Source organism: Urocitellus parryii, chromosome 15 (genome assembly GCF_045843805.1).
Source record: "Urocitellus parryii isolate mUroPar1 chromosome 15, mUroPar1.hap1, whole genome shotgun sequence".
Taxonomy (NCBI): domain Eukaryota; kingdom Metazoa; phylum Chordata; class Mammalia; order Rodentia; family Sciuridae; genus Urocitellus; species Urocitellus parryii.
In genome coordinates this window covers 9,169,319-9,196,459 of record NC_135545.1, presented here as the reverse complement: position 1 = coordinate 9,196,459, position 27,141 = coordinate 9,169,319, and the positions used below count along the sequence as shown (strand labels likewise).

Here is a 27,141-nt window from a genome sequence, read left to right as displayed (position 1 = left end):
TCATGCAAAAGTGGCGATTTTTATTTTCCTTCTCGGGCAGCCGCAGCTTCCAACCAACCGACAAAACCTTGAAGCACTAGGGAAGGAGCAGGCGCAAGGGTGGGTGTGGGGGACACCCTCTGGGCTCCAGGGCCCAGAGCTGACCTGAGAGGTAGGGGCTGCAGAATGTTGGGGCAAAACGCACCCCGAGCAGTGAGAGCAAATCTCAGTGGCTGTGTGTACTTAGGACTCATCTAGGGACAAGGTGGGTGAGAAGCCGCCGACCTTGCGGCTCAGCTGCTCAGGAGCCAGGACCAGACGCTGATCCCAGACTCCGGCAGGACCCAGAGCAAACAGGTCTCTATTAAAGATTCTGTACACCTGGTTTCTTGGGTGGAGGACACCTTCAAGGGCTTAAATAAATGGGCAGGGGTGAGGGATGTAGCGAGAACAGAGGGTGACTGTCCAGCCAGCAGGCCCTGGCCTCTGGCACCCTGAAGTGGTGCTAAGCCCACACTGCCACCCACGTGGCCTGCAAGACTCCCCAGGTGGGGAAGGGGAGGGAAGGTCTCAAGGCGAGCTAGTCTCAGGCCCCGCCTCTCTGAGCAGACAGAAGACAGGCGGGAGACAGGGCCTAGCGCAGGTCCTCCTCATCGCCCTGGATGGTCTTCTTGATGCGCAGCAGCATCGTGGTGAGCCACTGGTCCAGCCGTGAGATGGAGTCGTACTCCTTCACCTGCAGGGGCCGCAGGTGAGACAACCGCTGCCCCCACCCCAGCAGGGCAGCCGAGCTCCAGGCCCAAGCTTTTCAAGATGTGCTTTTGTCACTTTGGTCCCCGAGAAAGAGCACAGGGGACTAGCCCTGCCTGCCCTCTCACTTCCCCCGGGGGCAGATGGGATCGGCTAGGGTTGGATTAAATTCCTGGGAGCACCAGGGAAAAGTTGGGTGGTGACACCACCCAGAAACCAAAGCAGGCCAAGTCTGGATACAACTGAGTTCCAGAATATCCATGGCAGAGTGAGGGAAGGGCAGGAGACCCCCGTGGGCAGGTCCACTGGGGAAGGGGAAGCTGGCCCCCTCGGGTCCCTTCCCACTCTCCTCTTCCCTCCCTAGAGGCTCCTCCTCCTGGGTCACCCAAAGTGCCTGATGTGAGACAGCTTCCACTGCTCATGGGGGTTTGCACCCTAAGGGTCCAAGGCCAAGTCCCCTTCCTTCCTCAGCCTCAGGGCTGCCCCTTACAAAGCTACCCACACCCTGGGAGTTACTTGTAAGGATTTTGGGGCGACTGACTGAGGAAAGGGCCTAGGGACCAGAGACCAAAATAGGTGAGATTTTGTGGGACAGCGTGTTGGAGAAGGCAGTCTGCTCTGGGGGTCACCCCCTTGGAGGGGATCTGGCCACCCACACTGGCCACTTACCGACTCTGTGTAGCTGTCCACATTCTGTTCCTCATGAGCTTCTAACAACTTCTGCAAACAAATGGCAAGCCGGGGTCAGGGAGGAGGCTAGCTGGGGCCTGGCCTGGACCAGATCCAAGCACAGGCTGGGAAGGGGTCTGAAGGCGAGGAGGTGGTCTCCCGCACCACCAAGAGGGAGAAAGGAACGTGTCTCAATCTTGCCCACCTACTCAGAAATGACTCCCTCCCAGGGCACCTCCTGGCAGAATACCACAGGGTATGTATGTGTGCCTGTGTCAACGTCCAGCACCCAGCCCTGCCCCTGGCCTGTCCCTGGCTCTTCTCATCTAGAGACTGGAGAGCCAACTGGTAGAAGGAAGAAAACAAAACAAACCCTTTGAAAAGCACTGGGCATTGAAAAGCATTGGTAGTTATCCTACCTGGAGCCCAAGCAGCCAGGTCCTGTCCTCAGGAGCCCCTCGCCCTGACAACCCAACCGCCTTGCTCCACTGAGCCCAGCACTCACCTTCATCAGCTTGCACTCCCGGGAATCTGAGAAGGCCGGGAACAGCTCCTCGTACCTCTGGACAGCGAGCTGGGCAGTGGGGGAGGGAGGGAGAGGGAAGAACAGGGCAAGCCAATGAAGGGAGGGTCCGCTGGACACTGGTCTGGTGGGAGAGGGACCTGGCTGCTGCTAGCAGCCCTGAGCCGGCTCTCTGCCCTTCTCCCCCAGCCTCCAGTGTCACCTAACATTATGTTGGCGGAGTGCCAGCCTGGTTGCAGAGACGGTAGCAGGGATGGGGTGGGCTTCCTGGACAGGTGCCCAGGACCCTCCTTACTGTGCCTGGTAAGGGGCAAATGACCTGTATGGTAGACCTATGTGGTAGGCCTGGGGCTGGCTGCTCCCCACGCTGACCTTCATGAGGACCCCAGGAAGGCCAAAGACGGCAACCCCATTTTAAAAATGGGAAAACACCCAGAGATGGCACAGGGGAGTGGGGCGGGGCTGTGACCACAGGCCAACAGGACCCCAGCTCACAGGCTGGAGCGGGCTCAGTGGTGGAATGCCTGCTGCACAGGCACAAGGCCCTGGGTTCCAACCCCAGCACCACAAAAGAATCCTGAGCTGACAGCCACCTTGCTGGGCCCACAGAAGAGCAGGGCTCACAGGGAGGTGGCCGAACACAAGCACCACAGCCAGAGACAGCAGGACGCCCCAGACCTGGCAGAGGTCCCAGGGTCTGCCTGGGCTCCAGCTGACCAGAACCGAGTGCCCACTCCCAGCTCCTTCCCATGGCCAGCCCCTCTCCCCCAGCACTGACTCCTCTTGCCAAGAAGCCTTGAAAACAGCAAGGAAGACAGGGGCTGCGGCTACAGTCACGCCATCGGGAAGCGCGTGCTCGGCAGAGCAGGGCCGTAGCTCACTAGCCTCGAGGTCTCGATGAGGAACTCTCAGCCCAGCTCCTTCCTCAGCAAAAGGGGGTGACAGCACGGCCTTTAAGGGGTGCAGTGAGGATCTGGGAAGTACACCCACAAAAGAAAGGACCCAGTACTGGGTGAGCCAGAAGGTAGGAGCTCAAAGCCTCTAGGGCCAGGCAGGTGACAGCAGGATGGGTTGGCCTCAGTACAGCTAGTGTCTCCCATGCAAAGGCCAACGGGCAGGGACAGATAGAGCAAGAGCACACCCCTCTCCCTCTGGCAGCAAGGGGCGACCTGGTGACGACACTGGGGTCCTGCGGCCACGGCCTGGCTGGAAGGAGGAACTCCCAGCAGGCCCACGTCTGGCTTACCTTGGCATTCAGCATGTCGATGCAGAAGTGGCAGAGAGCCGCCTTGAAGAAGTAGTCCTTGGCGCTGTACTTGAGAAGGGGGCTATCCATGGCGTTGGTTCCTACCTGTGGTCATGTGGAGGAGCCCAGTGAGCTCAGCATGGGCAACTGGAGGGCAGACTCATGGCCAGGCTGAGAGCCAGGTCCAGCCCTGGGTAAGGCCCTGTGACCTGAGGACCCCAAGGCTAGCGAGCCAGGGACTGGCCCAGGGTAGTCAGGAACTGGAACTCAGTGACCAGGACCTCCTGATGTGATAGGGCAGGGCTTGGGACAGGCGGAAACCAGGTGTCTGTGGGCCTCCCAGGGGCCCAGGACAGCGTGGAGGTGACACACTGCCGTTAGGCCCACAGCAGACTGGCACTCAGTGGGCAGAGGGGTGGCAGCTGCTCGAGCAAGAGAGGCAGTGCCTGCCCCTCTCCCCAGAGGCCAGCTGCTTGCCTTCCTCTTGGCCACAGCCCAGCCCTCCCCATATAGCAGAGGGGGACCATGTGACATTCCCTGCCTCCCACTGCAGAGAAGGGACCCTGATCTGCCACCCATGGCCATTCCCCTCCCGCTCACTGGTTGTGTGGAGGCTGCCTTTCTCTGGAGCCTGCAGGCAGCTCCTGTGTGGGGGTGGCAGAGCACACCCCAGGGAGGGTGGTGACACCACATGAGGGCCCGTGTGGGTGGGGAAAGCCATTAGCCGGGGTGAGTGCTAGGTGAAGGCCACAGAGGCAGGCAGATGGAGACGGGGAGAAGCAGGGAAGAGGACAGATGAGAGCAGGACACGGCTTTGGCACTTCTAAGCAGACGGTAAGGCCCGTCCCGTCCCTACCTGTTCATAGATGTCAATTGCCTTCTGATATTGCTCCAGCTGGGCGGCGTAGCCAGCCACCTTTAGCAGACACTTGTTGGCTGAGCTGTGGGGAGGAGAGGGATGAGCAAAGGTGGTGGCGAGTCCTGCATCACCGAGACATGGGCAGGTGGGAGGAATACCTGTTAGACTCCTCGCCTTTGTAGTAGTCTGCAGACTGCTCGTAGTGGGCGATGGCCTGAGGAGACACGAGTGGGCACGGGCTGGAGGGAGGGCAGGCCTGGGGTCGCACCCTTTACCCAAGCTCTGGCAGCACTAGGATTCTCCTGGGCGGAGGGAGAAGCTGTGGTCCTGGCAGGCGGCCCAGCAAGGCCTTGGCAGCCACTCACCTTCTCAATGTCCACCAGCTCTGTCTCATAGATCTCAGCAATGGAAATGTGGTGCTTGGCTGCGATTGTGAATCGGCCCTGCAAGGACAAGGGAAAGGGCCACTGTGACTGAGACTTCGTATGTGACCCACCCCACCGTCAGCCATGGTCCCTCAGCTCCTGTCCCTTGGCCATGCCACCATGAAGCACATAAGAGGGCAGAGAAGGCCAACGCCTAGTGGCCCAGGGGAAATGCTGTGCTGCCAGTGGCCTGGGCAAGTGCCCCTGTGTCCTGGCCTGTATCCATCCTGTCTGCAAGGTACAGGTGGATGGCGATGCCCCAAAGGAGATGTGAGTGGGCAGAACCTGGTCCAGAGGGGAAGAAAGATAAAGAATCACCAGGTGGAATGCTTTGGAGAAACCAGCACCAATGGCTGTAGAGTCCTACTGCCCAGGGGCCCTTTCCCGTGTGGCCATGGAGCCAGCCCTTCCCACAGGCAGGTACCTTGCCCTTCCACCTCCTCTGGGCATGCTCAGAGCTCCTCAAAGGAGCCCCAGGTTCCAAGACACTAAGTACCCCCATGTCCCTGGGCAAGGTGCCACTCTTGCCTTCCCACATTCCTCGACTATCAAATGGAAATCAGGGACAGCCAACCTCCAGGGCTGCTGCTGACCACCTGCAGTGTCTATGTCAACAAATGGCCACTGCTGTGACCGTTTAACTACAAGGATTGCTGCAGCCTTGCCCAGCAACTGCGTTCCTGCCTGGGGGAGAGTCTGATCAGACAGGGGTGGCCTGTGACGGGGTAAGCAGCTTACAGGAGCCAGGGAAAATCTGTGTCCATCACCTGGCTCCTTGCCATGGCCTGCCAGCTGCCTCTCTGGCTGCATCCCTGGGGTAGGGCAGGGGCTAGGTCTTCTCTGGGCTCTGCCTCTCCCTCTGGGATGCCAAGAGTTGCTCCTCACATGGGACCCTGGGCAACACCAGGCAAGGGGAAGGTGCTGGATCCACAGATGCCAATAACCAGAACTCCTGACACCAAACCCAGACCACCTAGAGGGTGGAGGCAGGAAATAAGGAGGGGCTGCCGGGCTCCTGGCAAGCTGGGCGAGGATCCCGTCAGTCCAGTCCAGCTCAGGTGACCAGATTCTCCAGGGCTCCTGCTTCCCCGCTGGTCTTGGCAGTGGAGCAAGAAACACTGCTGGGTGTTAAGGCAGGGGAGGCGAGGCTGGGAGGCTGGGAGGAAGCATGACAACCAGTGGCCTTACCATGTCTGTGTAGATCTCGATGGCTCTCATCAAACAGTTAATGGCCTCTGGGAAAGAAAGAGGAAGTGGAGAGAAGAAATGAGAGCTGAAGTCAGGACAGCATATCCCAAGGAGAGCATGACGGCTGGTGAGAGCAGCAGGCGCTCAGGGCTGGGAGGAAAGTGGAAGGAGCTGATGGTCTCTGCACACTGTGGCGGCTAGGCATCTTCACAGGGAGACCTTCTCCCTTGGGCTGCTGAGTCTACCAGCTTCCTGGCAGCTCTAGGACAGGGCACAGCTGGAAAAGACAACCAGACTCCCAGGGGTGTGCTAAGCTACACATGCCAAGGCCCTGCTCTCAGAGACAGAGCTGCTTGCGGCAGGCGGGGCAGGGCTGGAGGTGCTGAGCCCAACATCTGAGGTCAACTGGAAGTAGCAGGGAAACCTGGATCCCACCTGGGTTCTGCCAGCCCTGGGTTCTGTAGGAGCCTAAGCAGAATTTGTCCCCTATACCAGTCTCTCCTGGATCTCTGGCACAGGAGGCCAGATGCTGGGAATATCAGGACCCCTCAACATGGACTTGCCAACACCCTTCTTCCCCACACCCTGGGAAGCAGTCGGCACAGCCCTCTGATCCTGGCCCATCACCACAGGCTCCTCAAGCTGCAGGTTTCACCAAAAAAAAAAAAAAACCAAGCACAGCAAAGTGGCACTGAGGAGGAACTCAGCCACCTTTGTTGTACTATCTCTTGCAAGATTTTAAATTTGGGAAAGGCTTTTTCTTCTTCTTTTTGAAAAGTTATTTGGAGAAGAGAGAAGCATGAGTGGGAGGCATCTTCTAGCAGATAGAAATGAGCTCTCGGTGGGTATTTTTTTAAACATCAGTTTAATGCATCTCAGGAGCGGATGCTGGGGGAGGGAGGTCGGTGGAGGCAGAGGGCCTGGGCAGACCACAGGCCAATCACAGGTCCTGGTCCCCACCCAGTTGACTGGGCAAGTGGCCTGAGCTCACCTGGGATAAGGATGCTACAGGAATGCAGCAGGCCTGATGCCTGCTTCTGTGGGGCTCCTGGCCTGGCCAGGACACCAACTTCCTCAGGGAACCACCTGAACAGAGCTGAGCTCTCAGAGGTCTACAACCCCTTCTACATGTACATACGGGAAAAAGGGCATCTGTGTACTACTCTGGGAGTCTGTAAGTTCTGTCCAACTCTGAAAGGCCTCAGGGGACCCAAAAAAGATTCAGAGAATGTGGACCATTCAGTAAGGTTTGGAGACTGATGCTGGAAGAGGGAGGCAGTAGAGAGAGGAGAGAAAGGGGGCAGAGGAGATGGAAACGAGAACTGACAACAAATCAGTGGCTTGAAAAGTGTTAATTCACATCCACTCACAATTTTGTAACACAGCAGGTCTGGAAGCAACAGCTGAGCTAGCAGCTGGCCGAGAGGCCAGGGCCTCCACCCTGGCCGGGCTACGAGCTGGCTCCCTCTGCTGGTCAAAGGCCAAGAGCTCTACCTGGCCTCCTGCAGGCAAAGGATGCTCCTCAGTGAGAACAGCAGCTGTCCCCCCAGCCTGCTGGCATGGGCTCTAGTCAGCAGACAGTGGCCCCTGCAGTGGCAGCAGAGGAAGAACATGGACTCATGGAGCTAAGTCCCCTTTGTGCCAACTCCTTGATCTGGGAACAGCTATCCTGGAAAGTGGCAGGCTGCCAGATGACACCTGCCTCCTCCTGGAGGAGCTTCTGACATGCCTTCCAACACTGGGCTTATCTCAGGTCATCAGGCCTCTGCATGTCCCTGGACAGAGCAGGCCCGGTTCCCTGGCCAGCCCCACCCCTCTGCCCACTCGCAGGGACTGGCAAGGGGCTTCAGGAGATTCAGCCTAATAGGGAGAGCGAGGCCCAGGCCAACCCACCCCACTCCCGCTGCAGCTGCTCCCCCTGGACTAGAGCCAGCACACTCTGCCTCTCCCTTCCTGACCACATCTAGGCCTCAGCCCACCTCCCCTCCTCAACAGAACAGGCACAAGTTCCAAAGCGAACAAGGAAGTGGATGGGTTAAAAGATGCCAGGGGTCTGGTATACAGTAGGCACCCACTAAATGGCAGCAGATGTGGAGGAAGGGGAAGACAAATGAGGGCTGGGGCACTTCCCTGCCCTGGGGACACATGCACTGTGTACACTCTGCTTGGCATTGAGCAGGCCAAGGAAGCGGACTTCCGGGCCCTAGTCCACACAAAGCAGCAGCCAGTGGTCTGGAGGCTCTGAGGAACCACGGACAGCAGCTGCCCCCCTCTGCGGAGGGAAAGCACAAATCCCAAGTGCAGCCTCAGGCTCAGGGAGCCTCCCGCAGAGACACTGGCCAGGCAGGGGAGGACTTGGGGTGAGGGAAGGCCCTTGCTGGGGGAACCTGGGCAGGCAGGACCTCAAATGCACCCCCAGCTGTTTCACAAAGAACTAGCCGAACTCAGAGCGCAGGCCAGGCAGGAACACCAGGCTGATGGGCACCAAGGGCTGCCCTTTTGGGGTTGTGTGTGGTTCAGGGCCCGGGGCCCTGCCTGCACATCATCTCACAGGAGACCTGTGCTTTAACACAGGAGCAAATGGAGGCTCCGAAGAGTCAGTGACTTGCCTGAGGTCACTGGATCCTCCCGGAGATCATGTATCTCCTCCCCTGCAGAGCCATATACAGCTGCCGAACCCATGTCCCTATGGGCCGACTGCCCAGACGCAAAGCAGCTGTCACCCCCATGCAAATGTGCCCCTTTCCCCTTGCTTCCGGCTGGCCACAGCCCCGACTGGAGCTGTGACTAGGGAGGGCATCTGGAGGTGGGGTCTGCTGCCGCCATCCCTGCCAGCACAAACCCTCTTGCAGCAGCGCCCTCCTTCCTCCGTAAAGGGTCCCCTCCAAACCTGTGTCCCCACCCCACTCTCCAGCTGCACCCTCAGCATGCCTTCCCACTGGTCTGGCCTCCTCAGCAGCCACCTTCTGTGCTTTCTGTGGCCAAGGATGCGCCACATCTGGGCAAAGCCCACAGCCTGCATGCTCAGATCAGAAACAGGGAAGGCTGTGACCACACTCCAGCCAGCCCAGGCTGCGGGAACAGCATGAGGCACATGCACACATCAGGCAGCCTGGCAGCGGCCACCCCAGAAACAAGTCCTTCCAGTTACTCCAGATGGGGCAGCAGCTGAGCGTCACAGATGCTAAGGTAGCATCTCCAGGCCAACCAGTTCCCCAGGGAGCAGGAGGGCCAGCTGGGGGAGTGCTCTGCAGAGGATGCTGAGACTCCCAGGCTGATTCAAGCTGAAAACAAACCCAGGGTCACCCTGGGTCACTGAGTCACCCACAAGTTCTGCTGTGGCCCGGTGCTCCCAGCCAGGAACCCCTCTCCTGTTCTTGTCAAGCAGAAACCCCATATGTAACCACTTGGGCCAACCTCTGTAAGACACCACCTAGACAGGAGTGACTGGTCAGTATGGGAACAGAAATGCTTCCTGCCTGCATGACCAAGGAGAGAGAGTTCACGGGAACTGTGCCCCACAATGCTTCCAGGTGTGGCAGCAACCCCCAGCGGTGGTGTGTTATGCAGCATTTGAGGGGCCCTGGTGACACCAACGAGCCCTGCCGAGCACCAACCTCTCCTGCCAAGGGCAGGCCTTCATGCCAAAATTACAAGTTCACCTATTTTCCATTCTCCTGAGAAGATCTTGACACTAGATGGTCATTTTTTAAAAAAATTTCTTTGCTTGCTAAAATTAGTCAGCAACCTCTGTCTGGCACAAAGGTTAAGAGGAAAACAAAACTCCTGGGAGTGGGCAGACAGGGCTCCGTGGTGGAGCACATGCTCACCATGTGCGAGCTCTGGCTGAATCCTGTGTGTGTACACACACACACACACACACACACACACCCAAAACAGCAATATCCCAGCCCCACAAAACCCCAAAGCCTGGGCATGGGCTGTGCCTAGGCTTCACCACAAACCCAGTGGGATAATAACTGTCCTCTCCGAGTCAGCCCCACGCAAGGCTTCGTCCCCACTCGCTCTCCTGTGGAGGAGCCTGTTCTCTGGCAACCGGATGTGAGGCTCTGTTCTCTCCGACTTTCCCCAGGTGCAGGGAAGCCAGGTAGGAGAATTTCCGCTCCTTTTCAGCAGTGACTCCTACCTGGCTGGTCTTGGCGCCCCCGCTCCCTTCTGCATGTTAATTCTGACAACAGAACAGCTTTGCTTCTCTCCCTGGCAGGCGGAGGGTCTGAAATCTAACTCCCACTCCCAAATGCTCACAGGCTAGGGGAGGGGAGTGACAGGCGGCACATCACAGGGTAGGGGGAGGCGGGGACCTGGAGCAGGACCCGTGCCAGTGGAAGCACGGCCAATTCTGAAGTTAAGGCTGGCTTCGCCTCAGCCTATCACATGTCAGTCACTGGAAAAAAGAGGGCGGCTGGGACACCTGAGGACATGGAGGAGGGTGGCCGGCCGTGTGGCCGGCCGTGTGGCCCACAGAGGCCCTCACCTTGGGGGTCGGCTTTCTTGAAGGCGTTGCCAGCGTCCACAAAGCAGGTGGCCGCGTCATGCTTGCTCTGGAGCTGCAGGTGCAGCCGGGCGGCCTGGCAGAAGGCGCTCCCAGCAGCTACAACAGACAGGAAGGGCACCGGCCTCAGTGGCCGCACAGACACTACCCTAGAAGGTCGGGGACGCTAGAAGGCACAGAGAGTCCCACGTGGGCCAGGACTGGCTGGAGCAATCCCAGCTGAGGCCCAGGCTGCAGGTCTCCTGAGCTCTGGGCTGAGGCTCCTGGTGGTCCCTCTATAGTCTCTGAGGGAGACAGGAAGCTGCTTCAAGGGACAACACTGAGTCCCAGACACTTTGCAAGAGGACCAGGGTTAGCCCAGCTCAAATCCCATGTTCCTCATCCTAGTCTCTGTGACATCTCCAGGGCCACCACTTCTAAAGTTCCAAGCCGCAACAGGCCCTGGAAGGCACCGTGGAGCTGAATGGCAGAGCAGCCTGGAGGGGCAGTTCCGGGAACAGGAGGCAAGTGCAATTAGGATAAGTGACCCTCCCACTTGCTCCCCTTTCCCATCCTGCTCCTTGACCCCCAGCTCCCTGAAGCTCCTTCTAGTTCCTGCGGCCTGGGTCTCTGCCCACACTCTCTGGCCTCATGCAGCGGCTGCAAGCTCCTGTGGACAAGGTACCATACTCGCTGCAAGGCAAGTGGAAGGGGACCCAGGGTCCACCCACTCCAGGGGCTCCACATACAGAAAGGGAGATGGAACATGGGTGGCAAGGGCTCAAATACAATAGAAAAGTGCCCATTCCCAAGACCTCGTCCCCCAGGGCCTGAGCCACAGTTCACATGGCTCCTGACTGACTTGGGAGGCATCATGGTCTCTCCCACTGCTCGAGGGTTCCTGGCTCAGCGGGCTCCAGAATCTCGGAATTCCTGAGGCCGAGGTGGCCAGGCCCAGCCTCCAAATGGGACACATAGCCTTTGTGAGCTTCACTCTGTGGTTTTGTTTACTGTTATCACTGTTTTTCTTCCCAGTACCAGGGGTTGAACCCAGGGGCACTTCACCGCTGAGCCACGTCTCTAGCCCTTTTCATATTTTATTTGGACAGGATCTCACTAAGTTGCTTAGGGCCACGCTAAATTGCTGAGGCTAGCCTTTAACTTGTAATCCTCCTGCTTTGACCTCCTGATGACTGGGATTATAGGTGTGTCTCACTGTGCCCCGCTAGTTTATTATTTTCATTTTGGGTAACTGAGATGGAACTTGGGGGTAATTAACCACTGAGCCACATTCCCAGCCCTTTATGTTTTTTTTTTTTTTTTTTTAAAGACAGAGTCTCATTGACTTGCTTAGGTCCTTGCTAAGTTGCTAAGGCTGGCTCTGAACTTACGATCCTCCTGCCTCAGCCTCCCCAAGGTGCTGGGATTACAGGAATATGCCACCATGTCTTTCTTCACTATTATTATCATTATTATTTTTAAAATTTTCTTAGTTGTAGTTGGACACAATATCTTGGTGCTGAGGATCAAACCTAGAGCCATGCATGTGCTAGGTGAGCGCTCTACTGCTGGCCCCAGCCCCAGCCCCTTCATTATTATTTTTAAGAGCTCCAAATCTGAGTCCTAAATTTCAATATGAAAGGGCTAACAGCAGGGAGAATGGACTGGGACTTCTGTTTGAATCACTGGGGAGGTGGTAACCAATTTTGGGAGAAAAGTAACATGTATGTGAGTAAAAAATAGGCCTTCCTTCTCTTAGGGCCCTTTATGAGTCTGGGAGGATAAACACACGCAGCACCAGCTTTATAAACAAGGCATCTTGTGAAAGTTCAGAAAAACACTCTTCTAATTTTTGGGAAACCAGGGAATGGCATTCTCAGGACCTGGTGACAATCAACTCCGCCCTGCACCCTGGCAACCTACCTCCATGGCTCATCCATGGGTTGACTTCCTCCTTGTCTAGAAAATTCCTCTCTGGGTTCCAAAACTATCTCTGGCTTGATCTCCTTGATCTGATCTACTAGAAGTACCAAGGTCTCCGGGCCTCTCCTCCAGGGACACGCAACCCCCAAATACACCCTCACCTCAGTGCCCTCAAGGACCACCCCTGGCCCCTGCCTGCCTTTTCTCCCCAGGAAAGCTCTGCACCAGTGGGTGAAGCACCTGGGCTGCACCCTCAGGAGCCCTGGCTTCGGGACCCTGGTCCTGCTAGTTAGCAGTCATGGCACCATGATGAGGGGTGAGCCAAGCCTTAGTCTGAATCTCTAAAACGAGGATATTAATGGAACCCTCGTGGGTCACTGGGATGATTTTCTTAAGCTGTGTGCGATGGCTACTTCACAGCACTCTCAATAAATGGTAGCTGTGATTAATGTTATCCTGGAGTCACCAGGACACACCCTCAGCCCAGAATCATGAGTCTGATAGATGCAAAAGGGAATAGTTTCCAGGAAACCTGAAGTTCTGGGAGAAATCCTTCAAAGAACTCATCCAAGTTGGTCTACCAGATTCGACCATCTATTCATCTCCACGCTTTCCATCCTTCTCTATCTCTGTCCTCCCACCTTGACCTGAGGTGCAAAATATCTCACTGGACTCGGGCCAGTGGGCTCCTGACACTGGAGAGGGAGCCGCAAGTCGACCTCCCACCCAGGACAGCAGGACTGGGAGCTGAGCTCGGCAAAGAGCACGTACCACTCCAGTTTTTGGCCATTTTGAACAAGTTTGCTGCTCTGGCGTAGATTTCACACGCTTCCTCTATTTTGGATGAGCCTCTGGGGAAGAAGAAAAAGGAAAAAAGATAAGAAGACCGTCTAGTCTGTTATCAAAAAGAAAGCAGACATTCTGCCTCAGCGACAGTGGACATGTGTTCCCACCCTCAGTCCGATTTCCCTGTTAAGCCACCTCCCCCTGTCCTCCTGAGTCTGTGGTTCCCACCCCTGCACACAAAGGCACAATCTGCACAGGCAGAATGACTACTGGCATGCTTCCTGGAAGGGACTGGGTGGGTGCTCTCGGGGAGAGTGGGGCTTCCTGACCTCCCCATGCACCCAGCCTGACAGCCTCTTTCACTTCCCGCCTGGGTGTGGGGGGTGATCAATGGGTCACAAGCATCTGCAGATGCCTTTTCCCCAGAGACTGCAAAGCATTCTGGGGGACTACCCCACTGGAGGTGCCCACTGCTTCCTGGGTGCCTTGATCCTGTGCCTAGCACACGACCACTCTTCCATCAAGACCTTGCCACCCTAGGGGTGTGTCACGCCAATTCAGAACTGGCTGGATGCAGCACACAGAGCACACATTATTTTAAGAATAAACATAAAATGTTCCCAATTGGGGAAAAAACAACAGGGTGAAGAATAGAAACATACATGTTTATACAAACAATATCTCTAGACAAATACACAAGGCCTAGTGACAGCATCTCTACTGCAGTCGCAGCACGGCCAGCTGTGGGGCAGCTTCTTCACCACGCACCCTCATTTATACTAACTGTTTTAACCATCTGCACATTTTATCTATTCATAAAAAAAGATATTTAATATTAGGATTTAATTTGACCCTGTAGTCCAGAAACTTCTTACATTTCTAGCAATTTTCCCCAAGAAAGGAATTAGAAAAGTTACAAGAATATTCAGCATAGAGTTATTTAAAATACAAAACAATCCTCAAAAACTAAACTGTGCAATAGAACAGGCCTGGGAGATATAGAGGGTTCTTTCTTTTCTTTTTTGGTGGTGCTGGGGATGGACCCAGGGCCTTGCACACACCAGGCAAGTGCTTCATCACTGAGTTACACTCTAGCCCCAGGTTTAGGTTTTTAAAAAATAAAAACAGAGGCTGGGGTTGTGGCTCAGCAGTAGAGCACTCGCTTAGCATGAGCGAGCCCTGGGTTTGATCCTCAGAACCATATAAAAATAAATAATAAAATAAAGGTATTGTGTCCAACTACAACTAAATATGTGTGTGTGTGTAAATAAAACAAAGGGCTTCTTTGGGCAGCTTTACTCTGGCTTCTTGACCTTCATGTGGCACACATGAATTTTCCTGAGCTTGGGGTCCTTCACCAGTAGCTCAAACCCTAAGTCCCTACCTTTGTTCTCCCTTCTTCTACCCCCCATATCCAACCAGGACTAGCCCATGAGGGCTGTGGTCTCCTAACTGTTCAGACTCCAATCGCCAACAGAACCAGAATAAACCCTGCGCCCATAGGAGTTCCACCAAACAGATTTCAAACTCTTCCCACACTTGACACAGGAGTGTTTAAAAGCCACACAAGTCACCCTCCCCATCCCACCCTCTACCGGTGCCCAGCAGCCCAATACTGTCCCCCCAGCTTCAAGCTGTAGTGCAGGCGCAGGATGCAACCTGCTTGCAGCTCTGAACTGCTGAGGTCAGACCCACAGCCACACTCCTAGGCCTTATGCAGCAGGTCCAGGGCCTGCAGTGGGATCCGGAACCCCTGGATTCCGGAATTCCGGTGTTCAGATGACTGGGCAGGTCTGGAAGGGAAAAGTGAGGCTGACTCCTGCGCCAGCCTACAACTCCCGAGAGGGAATGGGCTGGCAGGGACCAGGCCCCCTGAATCCAAAACACACCAGGAAAGGTTCCTCCTCAGGTAAAGTCTACCCTCAGCTGTCCCCAGGAGGCAGCCTGAAGCTCTAGGCTCCTCCCACATGCACAAATGACACCAGGTCTCTCTGCGTCCCCCAAGCCGCACCTTGGCAGGCCAGTGGATTTCTTTAGAGCCCACTAGTGGCTGTGCAGAGTGAGCTTTCCCAAGCTTCCAGCAGTAGAGAATTCAGAGGGTCCCTCAGACCTGGCTGCAAAACACCAGAGGACCTTCTCTGGAATGGCCTTTTTTACGCTGGGGATGGCCCAGTGCCTTGCACATGCTAGTTAAGTGCTCTTACTTTTGAGGAACACCCCCCCCCCAATGTTTTCTTACATGTTCACAAATTTTAATCAGAGTCTGCCACCCCACAGACCCCCAGCTCATCCTTCCTTCTTTGTGGGTACAACCAAGACCTAGGCAGCTCCAGATACTGTCAAAAGACCTTGGCCTCCTGGCAGAGCAGAAAGGGGCCATTCTCCTGGGAGGCCCTATGCTGGTGAGCAACAATAAGCAGAGTCATCCCAGCTGGCCTTGCTCGGCTCAATGGGACAGATCGGATCCCAGGCACAAAGCCGTCAGCTGCCTGGACTGAACCTCTCTGACCCCAGACTAAGCCGAGCCACCCCTGTGCTGACCGTGGCAACTCTGACCGTGGGGTGGAGGAGCCCGCACAGGGATTAATGCCCACACAGGCCCCAGGTCTGCCCTCTCCTTCTCTTGAACACCCTGGGCCTGGCCACTGCTGCAGTGGGTGACAATGGATTGCTGGAGTCTCATCCTCTTCTTCTGGAGTTTGGAGGCAAGTCCCCAAAGCAGGAAAGTGATTTGCATAGTTTAACTGGTAAATTCCGAAGAAGCCATTCATGTAGAAATTTCTCTACATGGGGGACAAATATCTGGCACTTTGTTATGTGCCAGGCACCGAAGATGAAAGCAACAAAGAAGGGCCTGGCCCTTGATAGCAGGGACCCTCAAGCCGCCTCAAAGTGACTGTGCACTCCAGGAGCTGGGACCTCAGGGATTCAGGAGCCATCCATGGGAAGGGACAAGCACTCAGGGCACGTGCAAAAGCCCTGAGGCAGAGACACAGGCAAGCTAGAGGAAGAGAAGCGGGGCCAGGATGGCTGTGGCACAGGGAGTGGCAGGAAGGAGCCAGGTGAGGCAGGCAGGGGACTTTGTGCTGGAGGCCAGGGCAAGATTCCAGCCCTGTTCTAACAGGGCAGAGAAAGACTGACAAGGCAGGAGTCTTGGTCCCAAGCTCATGCAAGGTGTCCCTCTGCATGGCTCACTCCAGGCTTTCTACTCCATGTCGGGAGGGCTCATGTCACCTGTCTAAGGGTGGCCTCTTGACTGAAACTACAAGCTCCTCTGCCTCTTGCACGAGATCCAGAAAAGCTCACTGGGCCTCCTCCTGAAGGGTCTAGGTGGCAGCACAAGTGACAGCTGACAGCCCCTCTCCCACTGGCCTCCTCCAAGCTGCCTCTGCTGCACTCTCCCATCCCACGGCTCTGAGCCACTGGGAATACAGGGAACTGGTTTGGGCCGGCCTGGTGCAAGGCTGTCTATAATTACCACTCAGCCTCTCTCCCCACCCTCCCGAAAGCGGAGGAAGCAGTCTCAGGTCTCCCAGGCACAGCCACCAACCTCCAGCAACTGCCATATGGAGGGGTGAGCACTGCCAGGAAAGCACAGATGCCTGGCAGGACCCTGGCCAGGGGGTTCTGCAGGGTGATTTCAGTCTCCCTCCCTCCTTCTTCCATCCCCAGGCACTTCCTGGCTCCCTGAAACAGGCCACCCCTACCCCCACCTCCAGTTCCCCAAGGACCTTGAAATGCTGGGCAGATGGATGAATTCCTCCTCCCCTCTGCAGCACCACAGACCCCTGCCCGCTGCCTTGGTTATCAAGTCAGTACCCCCAGGAAGAAGGGACCTGAGGACCTGCCACCACCCTTACATGCCTCATAGCCTGGCTCTCAATTTGCTGCTTGTTTTCACAGTGACTATCAGTGGGCACTAATCTCCTGAGGCCACCACCTGAAGGGGTGCATCCAAAGCTGTGAGCCCTGCTTCATAGAGGAGGGTAAGGGACCCAACCAAGCGGACACTGTAGGGACTGGCAGGGCTGGGAGAGGGGCCTTGGGGCCCTGGGGATCCTGTCCTGCCCTCAGCTTGCCCTCACTTACATAGAAGAGTCCTCGAGAAAACGAGGAGGGTGGACCAGGGCCTTGCTGCCTCCTAGATGAGGCAGCCTCACCACCCCAGCTTCCCTCTTCTGACACGTGGACCCTGCTCTCTCTGGAGTTGCACCCAGCCTCCGCTAGGCTAGGAGGATCAATGAAGCCAGACCCCCCTAGAGCCCCCCAGCATAGTCCAACAGGAGAGGGGATGTGAGCAAAAGAGGCACAGGCGCTCCCACGGGTTCTGCTCCTCCGCTGGCTGCCCTCAGGCCTCTGCCTCCCCCACCTATATTGACCAGCCACTGCCTCCAGGCTCTGCAGCGCCCTCCCAGATGGCTCTGAGCTCCAGCAGCTCTGCCTTCTACCCTCCCCACTGCTTGGCCAGGCAGGGGGAGCAGTGATGGCAGACTAAGGCCCCATGTGCTGACCCTCTCATAGTATGCCTACAAGGCAAGGGCAAGGGGCAGAGAGAATGACTCTGGAGCATAGTGACCTGGGCAGGAATGTTTCAGGTACTTTTACTAAGTGTGTGGCCCTGGAGCCTCTGTCTCTTTAGCTGTAAAGTGGAGACAATGAACCTGACCTGGGAGGAGTCTCTAAGGAGTGTGCAGCAGGAAGCAGGGGCCTGAGTGGCTGCCACTGGAGGAGGAGAGGCACTCCAAGGGGTGCCGGTTCCAGTGGGAACTCCGGAGTCACCTGTGGTGCTGGAAGAAGTGCTGAGGGCAGTCAGACAGGTCTGGGCTCAAATGCCAGCTCACCGCTTGCAGCCTTGGTTTCCTCATTTGTCACTGGGATGGGTCTAACGCCCCGCAGGCTGCTAGAAGCATGAGCAATCTCACAGAGCACCAGCTGAGTGTCCACCATGCCACAGGGGCCACTGAGAGCAGTGAAGTTACCGACTCAGCGTGGGCTGCATCTCCTCCACTCTGGGCAGCTAAGTGTTGCCCCCCTTCTGTTTCCAGAGTCCTGGGTCTCTCACCAGCCTGCCCCTGCCTCATGATGCTGACATGGTTAGCCCTGCACCCACTGATTCAACTATCAGTGGATCAATATTTTTTAAAAAACTGCATCGTACTGAACATATAAAGACTTGTCCTTTGTCATTATTCCCAAAGCACATGGTATAACAAGTACTTCTGCAGGACTTGCATTGTATCAGGTATCCTAAGCAACCTGTAGGTCACAAATATCAGACATTCTACACGAGGGACTGGAGCCTGGGCAGACTTCGGTATCTGCTGGGGGATGGGGAGTGTTCTTAGAACCAATCCCCTGGGATGCTAAGGGATCACTGTGCCTATCTGAGGGCCCATAGCCCTCTAGTTGGCTCAGAGGCAAAGACTGTGGCTGCCGCCTGACCTGGCAAGAGGCCCACGTTTCTTAAAGTGCTGCCCTCTGCTCCCAGCAGGGCCACCCTGCACCACAGCCCCAGGGTGAATGTTTCATTTCTTCAAAGGATATGCAGAAAGCTCCTCAACTCTCGGCAGCCCAGTTCCAAGCAGGAGGAGCACGAAAACCTCTGTATAACCAAGCAGCAAAATCCCATCTGCTGAGAAAGCCAGGAACGCTCAGATTCCCCAGAAACCCCACCTGCCCTCAGGAAAGACGCCATGCTGGGACTGGACAAGAAAAGCCAACTTTTCAGATGTGGATCTTGGCAGCCAGCACAATGATTCACCATGGCACCCACTGGAAAGGACAGCAGGGGCTACTCCAGGTTGTAGGGGATCAGGAAGCAAAGCTGGAGACTCATGCCTAGACCAGCTCAGCGGAGACCCCTGCAGGCCCTGCTCAGGGACACCCACCCTGACCCTGGCAGTAATTTTTCGCTCACAAAAGCAGGCCCTCCAGGGCTTTTGATGTCCACAGGAGATACAAACAGGAACTGACTTGTCAACATCTGAGCTTTAGGAACATGCTGTTTGTTTACAGAACACTCTGACACCTCTCTTTCAATTCTATTTCTCCAGCACCTCCAGTTCAACTTCCACGACATTGACTAGTAAGAACAGCCCTCCTGAAGCACTGTGGGGGCCCAGCAGGGTGTCGATGTGCTCCTTGGGACAACCCCAGGAAGTAGGCATGGTTCTGGTTTTCACTTCACAGGTGAGAAAACTCCTGTACATGTCAATGTTCAAGAGGAAAGGAGTCTTTATTTGAGATTTGGGATGGGGAGACCTTAGGGCTGAGGAGGAGCAACAGGGTACAGAACTACTGTTCAGAACCTGTATAATCCCACAGGGGCTCCGCAGGGAAGTCCCTGGACCCACTGGGAGACCAGAGCAGGAGGAAGGGAAGGAAAACTTGCTTCTCCCTTGCCCTTTTCCACCATCTTACTGTGCTTCCAGAGCACAGGTGTTTGCTACCCCTTCACCCCCTATTGCCCCCTACTGCCCAGGGAAGGTACAGAAACATCTCTAACTGCTACTGCTGTGGCCCTCAATGGCTGCTGGTACATCAAAGCCCCTAGAGTCTGGCAGCCTGAAAATAAGGAAGAGCAAAGGCACCAAAAGCAACCCACAAGCATCCCAGGGGAGGGCTACTGTACCTGGCCTGCTTGACATTGAGCAGAGGCTTCTTCATCAGGGAAGTTATCATCAAAGAGGTTCCCAAAAGGGGTGGGAGAAGCACCAGAGAGGAGCTGAGCCCCAGCACACCCTTCTCAAAGCCTTGAGTGAAGGCCAGCTGGGAAATGTTTAACCAGGGCGAGCCTAGCTCCAGGGGAGGAGGCACTAGGAGTGGATCCCGCCCCTAAAGTAGGTTCTCTTGAACTGACCTCTGGACACGCTCCCAGCTCCCAGACTCGGGCTCCAGGTGGGCCTTGCTCACTCCCTGGTCAGCACATCCTCAACTCCTCATGGAGTTGCAAGGGACCAGAGGAACCCACCTGCTTTCTTTCAAATATTTGGAGAAAACTGCCATGGGGAGTTAATCAGAGGGTGGCAGAAAACCAAACCACGGACTTTGTAAGCATCCTTCCTAAATGTGTGCCCCAAAAATGGATGTGAGCCTCCAGGAGAAACTATGTTTGTAGCACAGCAAAGTGGCTAAGCAAGAGGGCTGTGGAATCAGCCAGGCCTGGGTCTGAGCGCTGCCTCTCCCACTTATTGTCGCTCTGTGCAAATAAATCGACTTCTCTAAGCTCCCTTTATCCACCTCCACAGGGATTCTGTGAGGACTAAATAAGGGTAAGTGCCAGGTCCAGGCCTGACTCAGAGGCAGAGGGAGCACTTCACAAATAGTATCTTCTAGTTCCACTGTCACTGCTACAGCCTCCAGCCGTCATTCTCCCCCACACCAGCTGCAGCCCCTTTGAAAGGCAAATGGGAAGCTTCCAGAACTGGCCCCACTAAATTTCTGTGCTCCCCAGCACCTCCTCACACCCAAGTCCTTGCTTACAGGTCGCATCTGTCCAGTCTTGCCTCACTTCCCCCACCTGCCCATTCTAACATGATGTCTCACATGGCTCTCCCCGTACTAATCCTTCGTAACACAAGCCTTGCTCCTCTGGGCCTTTCCTCAAGCTGTCTCCACTACCTGGAGTGCTGCTCTCTCTCAGAGTGCACTCCCAGAACTGTTCAGCCCCACCCAGATGGAGACCTCTCCTCTAGGAAGCCCTTCCTGGTCCCTCTGGATCTTGGTACCCACTGTCATTCTGGGTAGATCATCCCCTCACACTAGACCTTTGCTTACATTATCCCTGTGGAGTTGCTAAGGCTGGCCTCAAACTTGTGAGCCTCCTCCTCTTGAGTAACTGGGATTACAGGTGGGTGTCACTGCACCCAGCTAAACTGCACTATCTCTGCCACCTATAACACCCTCCAGGTACCTGCTCCCTTGCATGTCACAGTTCCTTAGAACCCAGCTCACTCCTGAGGGACACCCTCCAATTCACACAGCATCCTCTCAGTTCAGGAACTTCACATAAAGGTCATAACCTGGTCCTTCCTTACATATGACAATTTGGCTTTACTAATACTTGGCTAGTATTAACCTTGCCTTGCCCACCATATGGCAAGTGTCTGAGGGGTTCAGGGGCTCTCCACAAACATGGATCAATGGTACACTAATCTTTGGGCCAAAAGGACCAGACATTAAAAACTACCAGGAAAACTACCGCTGAAAACTGAAATCGGGGCCTACCCCAAACACTGAACTCCTCCATTCTCGAGAAGGAAGACACACACACCCTCTCAGTTGCAGCCTCTAAAATACAACATTCCTCACTTCATCAACACAACCCATCTGACCCGGATGTTTCTCAGGCAATTCATCCACATTCTTCAAGTTCTTTTGCTAAACATTATTCAACCTCAAATAATGAGGACTAGCTCCATCTCCTCTCCTGGAAAGATCCCTCCCTTTCCTTTCTTAGCAGCCATGGCCAGGCTCCTAACACAGTCTTTTCCAACCCCCAGGCCCTCCTGCTGAGCCCTTTCCCCAGGCTTCTGGCAGCCTGTGGCCTTACCCAGGCTCTGCCTCTCTGGGGTTCCTGACTCTTGTGTCCCACCCCACCACAGTCCTCCTTCTCACCAGCCCACCCGGCACCTTTCCCAATCCTCCTCCATCTCAACAACTCCCACAGCCCTGTTCAGGACCCCCAGCCTGCTCCTCCCCTCTCCTCCCAGCTCCCCTCAATCTCCTCTGCCAGAGCCTCAGCTTCTTCTCCCAACCCTCCTGAGGCCTCCCCAGGGAAGGCCTCGGGGCTCAGCGCCCTCTCCCCATTCCTCTCCAGGTCCTCTCTCTACTTCCCAGGCCTTCCCTCCTCTCACCCCTTCCAGGCCTCTCCCACCTTGGTCCCCTTCAGCCCCTCACGTGCTCCAAACCTGTTGCCATCTGGCTAGTGACATTTACAGGGCTTTCACCACACGCCAGGTTCAGTTCTAAACACTTCACACAAATTTGATACTTATAACAAACTTCTGGAATTGATTTTACCAGCTATCCCTTTATCGGGGAAATCAGCTCATCCAAGGCCATGAAGGAAACGGCAGAGCCACATTTCACACCTGGGCTTTTGATGCTCCTAAGCTACCAAGAATCCTCAAAGGGTGGTTGGCTTTTATGAGCTGACAGGAACCTTATGTACCCCTCTGCCACCTCCCGGCCTTAGCTCTGCTCCCAGACCTACAGGCCTTATTGGAAGGCATGCCACGGTCACCCCTCCTGACTCCCCAGGCTTAGGACCCATACAGCAGGCCTCTGACCCCCGGCCCCCCTTCTCCCTGTCCCCCTCTACTCCTCCCCCAGGTGGCTGTCATCTCCCCCAGCTGCAGTCCCCAGCTCTCATCCCAGGCCGCCTCATTCTTAACTCCACCATCTGGGTCCTCTGCTCAGGTCTCCTTTAGTCACTTTTTACCAGGGCCAAACTCACCCAGCCTCCCGGGCACACCCATTTCACTCCCAGGATAACCTACTCCTGACCCCTCTGCCGGGTGTCAGATATCTGGAGCCCTCACGCCCATCACCCAGGACCCACACAAACCCACTGCCACCGGCTGCGGAAAGGTGGGTCCCTCAGGCAGGTGTCCCGGGTCCCAGGACCCTTCAGACAGACTCCCCAGGAGCTCTAAAGGCTGCGGAAGCCGGCTTCTCTCGGGCTCTCTAGCAGGTGCCCCCCAAGGCCTCAAGCCGTATTTCCCTTGCCCAGTTCTCCTCCGGCCCTCGGCCAGTCTTCAGCCCGAGTCCCCTTCCCCAACTCAAGATGACGTCGCCTCGGCCTGTGCGACCTCATTCCAGGTCTCTTCCACCATCTCAGACTTTTTCTCCTAGAACCCGGATCCCTCAGTCCGTGTCCCCTGTAACTTCGGACCACGTCACCACGCGGAATCCCCTCTGACCCTTGGGATCTACCCCGCCACCTCAGACCACGACCCTTCGGCTTCTCAGCCTAGGTCCAGGCCCACCCCTCACCCTCTGGGTTCTTACCCAAAGAGACCGGAGAAGAAGGACTGCGAGTTCTTCACTTTGCGCTCCGCCTCGGCCAACAGCGCCATGGCCTCCGCTTCCTTCCCGGAGTTATCCATGACAGCCACAAAGGTTCTCAGCAAACCTCCGGACCCGGGACCTGGGAGGACTCTGCCACAGCTGAGCCCCGGTACACCGGCCGAGGGAGCTTAGCGGGCTGCGTTGACGTCGCACCAGCGCCCGCCGCCTGAGGCCCGGACCCATGTGACTCGCGCCCGCCAATCAGCACTCTCGCAGAGCAGCGCGAGCCCCACCGGCCACGCCCCCGCCAGGAGCCGCACGACTTCCCGTGACTCACGACATCCAATCGGCGCCCTGAGACCTCAAAGCAAGCGCATATACCCGCATAGGGCTAGCTTCCCAGAGCTTGGTCGGACACCTACACGTGACTTTCCAAAAGCCAATCGTAGTCCCCACTGCTTAAGACCCGCCCCCAAGGTACTAGTGTTCATCCTCCTCCACCAATCAGTGGCAGCCCTCAGTGCGACGCTCCCCTCCCTGCGGAACCTGTGCGCTAGTCAGCTGACTGCTAAAGCCCACGTGATGCATTTTGGCCCACACCCGGCTTGACAGTTCCTTTGCGCAGTCTAGTCATTTCTCCGCGCTTTTTATATCACGTCATTCTTTACTTGGAGAGGCCTTTTGTCATAAAAAGGAAACTGTTTTACTTCTTGCGCCCTCTGTCGACCGGTGCTGTAACTGGCACCAGAGAAGTGCTTAACAGGAAAGAAAAAAACAACAAAAACACAGAGGTTCTCAAACCCTAGTTTCATACAAAACAGCTGAAGAGAGCGTGTTAAGAATTCAGTTCCAGCACACATAGTGCCCAGATTTTAGGTTTTTAAAACTCTCCATAAAAGAAACCAGGGTACCTAGGAGAAATGGCTGGTTCTAGGTCTGAGCAGGAAATTTTACAGGATGAACCAAGTACATTTCACAATGCCAGAAAGGAAGTACACAAACACACCAAATAATGTGTTTGTCTAGGAGAACCAGGAGTCATGAAAAGAGATGCCAGTGTTCAACCTGGAACAATCTGAGTAACAAAGTAGTATTGGATTATAACTCAAAAGCATAAAATATTCATGAGCCCATGCTAATATAAATGAACAACTATATACTGTGAAAATAAATGGGGAGAAGAGACAGGCAGCCTGTTCAGAAGAATTCCAAATATTTTTTGTAGATACCCTGCCCTCAAGAAGTTGGAGCATGATTCCCCAACCTTGGAATGTGGACGTGCCTATGACGTCTTTCCAGACAAAACAGCATGGGAAGTGGGTGCGAGCAGGAAGGCTTAAGTTTACAATGGAGAAACCTGACATTGTCCACTGGGCAGTTGAGATTAACATTAACGATGATGTCGTATTGATAATATGGACCCTTAGTAACGTGATTAAAACACCATTTCTGTGGTCTTCCTCCAGGTCCAATCATGAGGAAAAACACGTAAATACCAATCGAGGCATTTTCCAGAAACTCTTGATCCCTACTCCTCCAAACTGTCAAGTCATCAAAACAAGGGAAATCTGAGAAACTGTTACAGCCAATAGGAGCCTAAGGACATGACTGTTAAATGTAACATGGTAAACTGAGTGAAATCTTCGCCTAGAAGGACATTGGTAAAAACAAAGAAAATTAAAATAATGGACTGTTGTTAATAATATTGGATTGATATTGGTTCATTGATTGTAATAAGTGAACCATACTAATTTAAGATGTTAAAAATAGGAGAAACCAGGTGTGGTATATAGGAGATTTTCTTTGGTACTATATTTGCCAATTTTTCATTTTAAACTATTCTAAATTTTTTTTTTTTTTGTAGTGCTGGGGATTGAACCCAGGGTCTTGCACATGCTAGGCAAGTGTTGTACCATGGAAACAATAGCCCCCTCTAAAAGGGTAGGTTCCAAGCACCTACCCTCAATTCCAGTTCTGAAAGTGCAGAGCACAGGAATCTGTATTTTTTCCCCTTTATAGAACCCCAGCAGATTAGGAGGCAGATAATTCAGGGCCCAAAATTTAAGCAAACACTGTTATTTGGGTGGGGTGTTGGCTGGGTAGGGTACCAAAAGCTACCTAAGCTCCCTTCCTCCTTAGGCTCCCCTGAACCACTCCCTTGTATGGTCACCACTGTGTTCTGACCACAGAGCGGGCAGGGCCAGTCTGGATTATCATGCGCAGTTTCAGTTCTTCCCCTGTCAAGGCAACACTAACATCAAAGCTTCCATTTGCTTTAAACTGCTAAATTTCAGGGTAATTTGTTCAGCAGCAAAAGATAATGAACTCATTCTAACCCTTTAAGCCAGTCTTTCTTTTCCAGAGTCATTGAATTTAGTCATTTGTTGGACCCAAACATTATCAGAATAGAATGCACATTAAATAGTAGTAGATAGAGGTCATAGGTGCATCTGCCAGGGACTTAATTTATATTTTCTCACTTAACTGATACATGGTGGGAGGCACTCTCCACACCCATCATCATCATCATTATTATTGTAATACTGGGGATTGAACTAAGGGCACTTTACCACTAAGTTATATCCCTAGTCACTTTTTTTTTTGAGACAGGGCCTCACTTAAGTTTGGAGGCTCTTGCTAGGTCAGAGAGGCTGGCCTTGAATTTATAATCCTCCTGCCTCAACTTACTGAGTTGCTGGGATTACAGGCCTGCACCATGGTGCCTCTTCCTCCCATTTTACAAATAGAGAAAACTGAGGCTAAAGCAGGAAAGTGACTTGCCCTAGGTCACAATGACAGAAGAGGAGCCAGGGTGCAAATTCAGGTTCATTGGAGGCCTGAACCCTTTCCTTTAACAAAAGTATTCCAACTGCTTCAAAAAGGCCCCTCTGTGAGACCGTCTGACACTACTCCTACTGTTCTTGCCCTGCCATTACTCAGGACACAGAAGACACTAGTGCAAACATCTTCCTGCCAGGATTCAATCAATCCTCTCCCCTTACTCTTTCCCATTGGAGTTAACTGCATTGCCTCAGCTGCTCACCCCAAACCTACCATGCTGACCTTGATCTTTTCCTTACCCTTCCCCCTGTTGTGTGACAAACTAACAAGCCCATGGACTCCACTTCTAAAATATATGCCTCATCCCCAAGCCTCTGGCCCTCTTTGCCAGCCCAGGCCATCATCATCTTACCTTTGAGCCTTCCATCTACTCTGGGAGCTTCCGGTCTCACCCTCTTCAATCACCACACAAAAACAACTTTGTTGTTGGTGTTCTTTTTTCTATTTTTTGTTTCTGGGATTGTACTGGGGTGCTTTACCATTGAGCTACACCCCAGTTACTTATTTTTTGAGACAAGGTCCCTCTAAGTTACTCAAACTGGCCTCAAATTTGCAATCCTTTGGTGTCAGCCTCCCAGGTCACTGGTATTACAATGTGCCACCATGCTCAGCTATGCAGTTGTTTGTAGTGGCACCTGAGATGCCATTTCCTGGCCTAACACCCTCGGCTAGTTTCCCATGGCAGAGTCTAGCTTGGTCTCCCGTCTATGCTGTGGCCTGGGATCCAGATCTCAACCTCCCCATGTGCCCACTTAACATCTGCCGTGTCCTCTGCATCATCATTTTCTTCATGTTATTTTGTAGCTGACACAGTGGTCTGCTCTGCCCAGTGGCCACTTGTTTTGTCTTCTTTTCTTGGCTAACAGGATTCAAGTTTTGTTCAGGTGGCAACAAGCTTCAGGGAACAGTTTTCCCCTGTCCTGGAGACAGATCTTGAATGTTCAAGACGACTGTGGTCATTTTCCTTCCCTCTGTCAGGGACCAGTTTAGAACTCAGCACAGGCTGAAGTCCTGACCAATGAGGTGTAAGGGGTAGTCTGCTGGAAAGCACTTCAGGTTTCCCTTGGGAAACACAGGGAAGGAGGCCCTGCTCTTTCCTGCCCCTCTGGCCTCTGCTACAGGTGAGGTACTGCCACCGCCTGCCGCCAGGGGTCCTTCATTTCACAGCTGAGCCACTAGAGCCACCAGTGTCCTGATGCTTAAATCATTCTGTTACTACGGACAAAGCATGTCCCCTCCTGTCTTATCTAAAATCACCTTGTTTGCTTATTTATTGCTTCTACCTTCCTGCTCCTAAAATGGAATCTCCCTGAAGAAAAGGGCTTTGTCACTCTTGTTCACCACATCCCCATGCAAGGACTGGGAACTGTCTGGCATGTCCTACTGCAAAGTCTTAATAAATGCATACTGGACTGACACACATATGGACACGTCCAACTTCACCAGGCC

At 54.4% G+C, this 27,141-nt stretch overlaps 1 protein-coding gene across 1 annotated transcript; it reads right to left on the bottom strand.

Moving 5' to 3' along the window:
* Positions 1 to 23,103, bottom strand: Napa (NSF attachment protein alpha). Its single transcript, XM_026410465.1, has 11 exons — positions 22,852 to 23,103; positions 12,826 to 12,905; positions 10,135 to 10,251; positions 5,640 to 5,686; positions 4,392 to 4,469; positions 4,185 to 4,240; positions 4,024 to 4,108; positions 3,168 to 3,272; positions 1,904 to 1,972; positions 1,399 to 1,449; positions 1 to 715 (listed from the first exon to the last, which is right to left on the bottom strand). Exons 1-11 carry the CDS (start codon positions 22,947 to 22,949, stop codon positions 614 to 616), a joined length of 888 nt encoding a protein of 295 aa, XP_026266250.1. The 5' UTR covers positions 22,950 to 23,103; the 3' UTR covers positions 1 to 613.
* Positions 23,104 to 27,141: the final 4,038 nt, after the last annotated feature.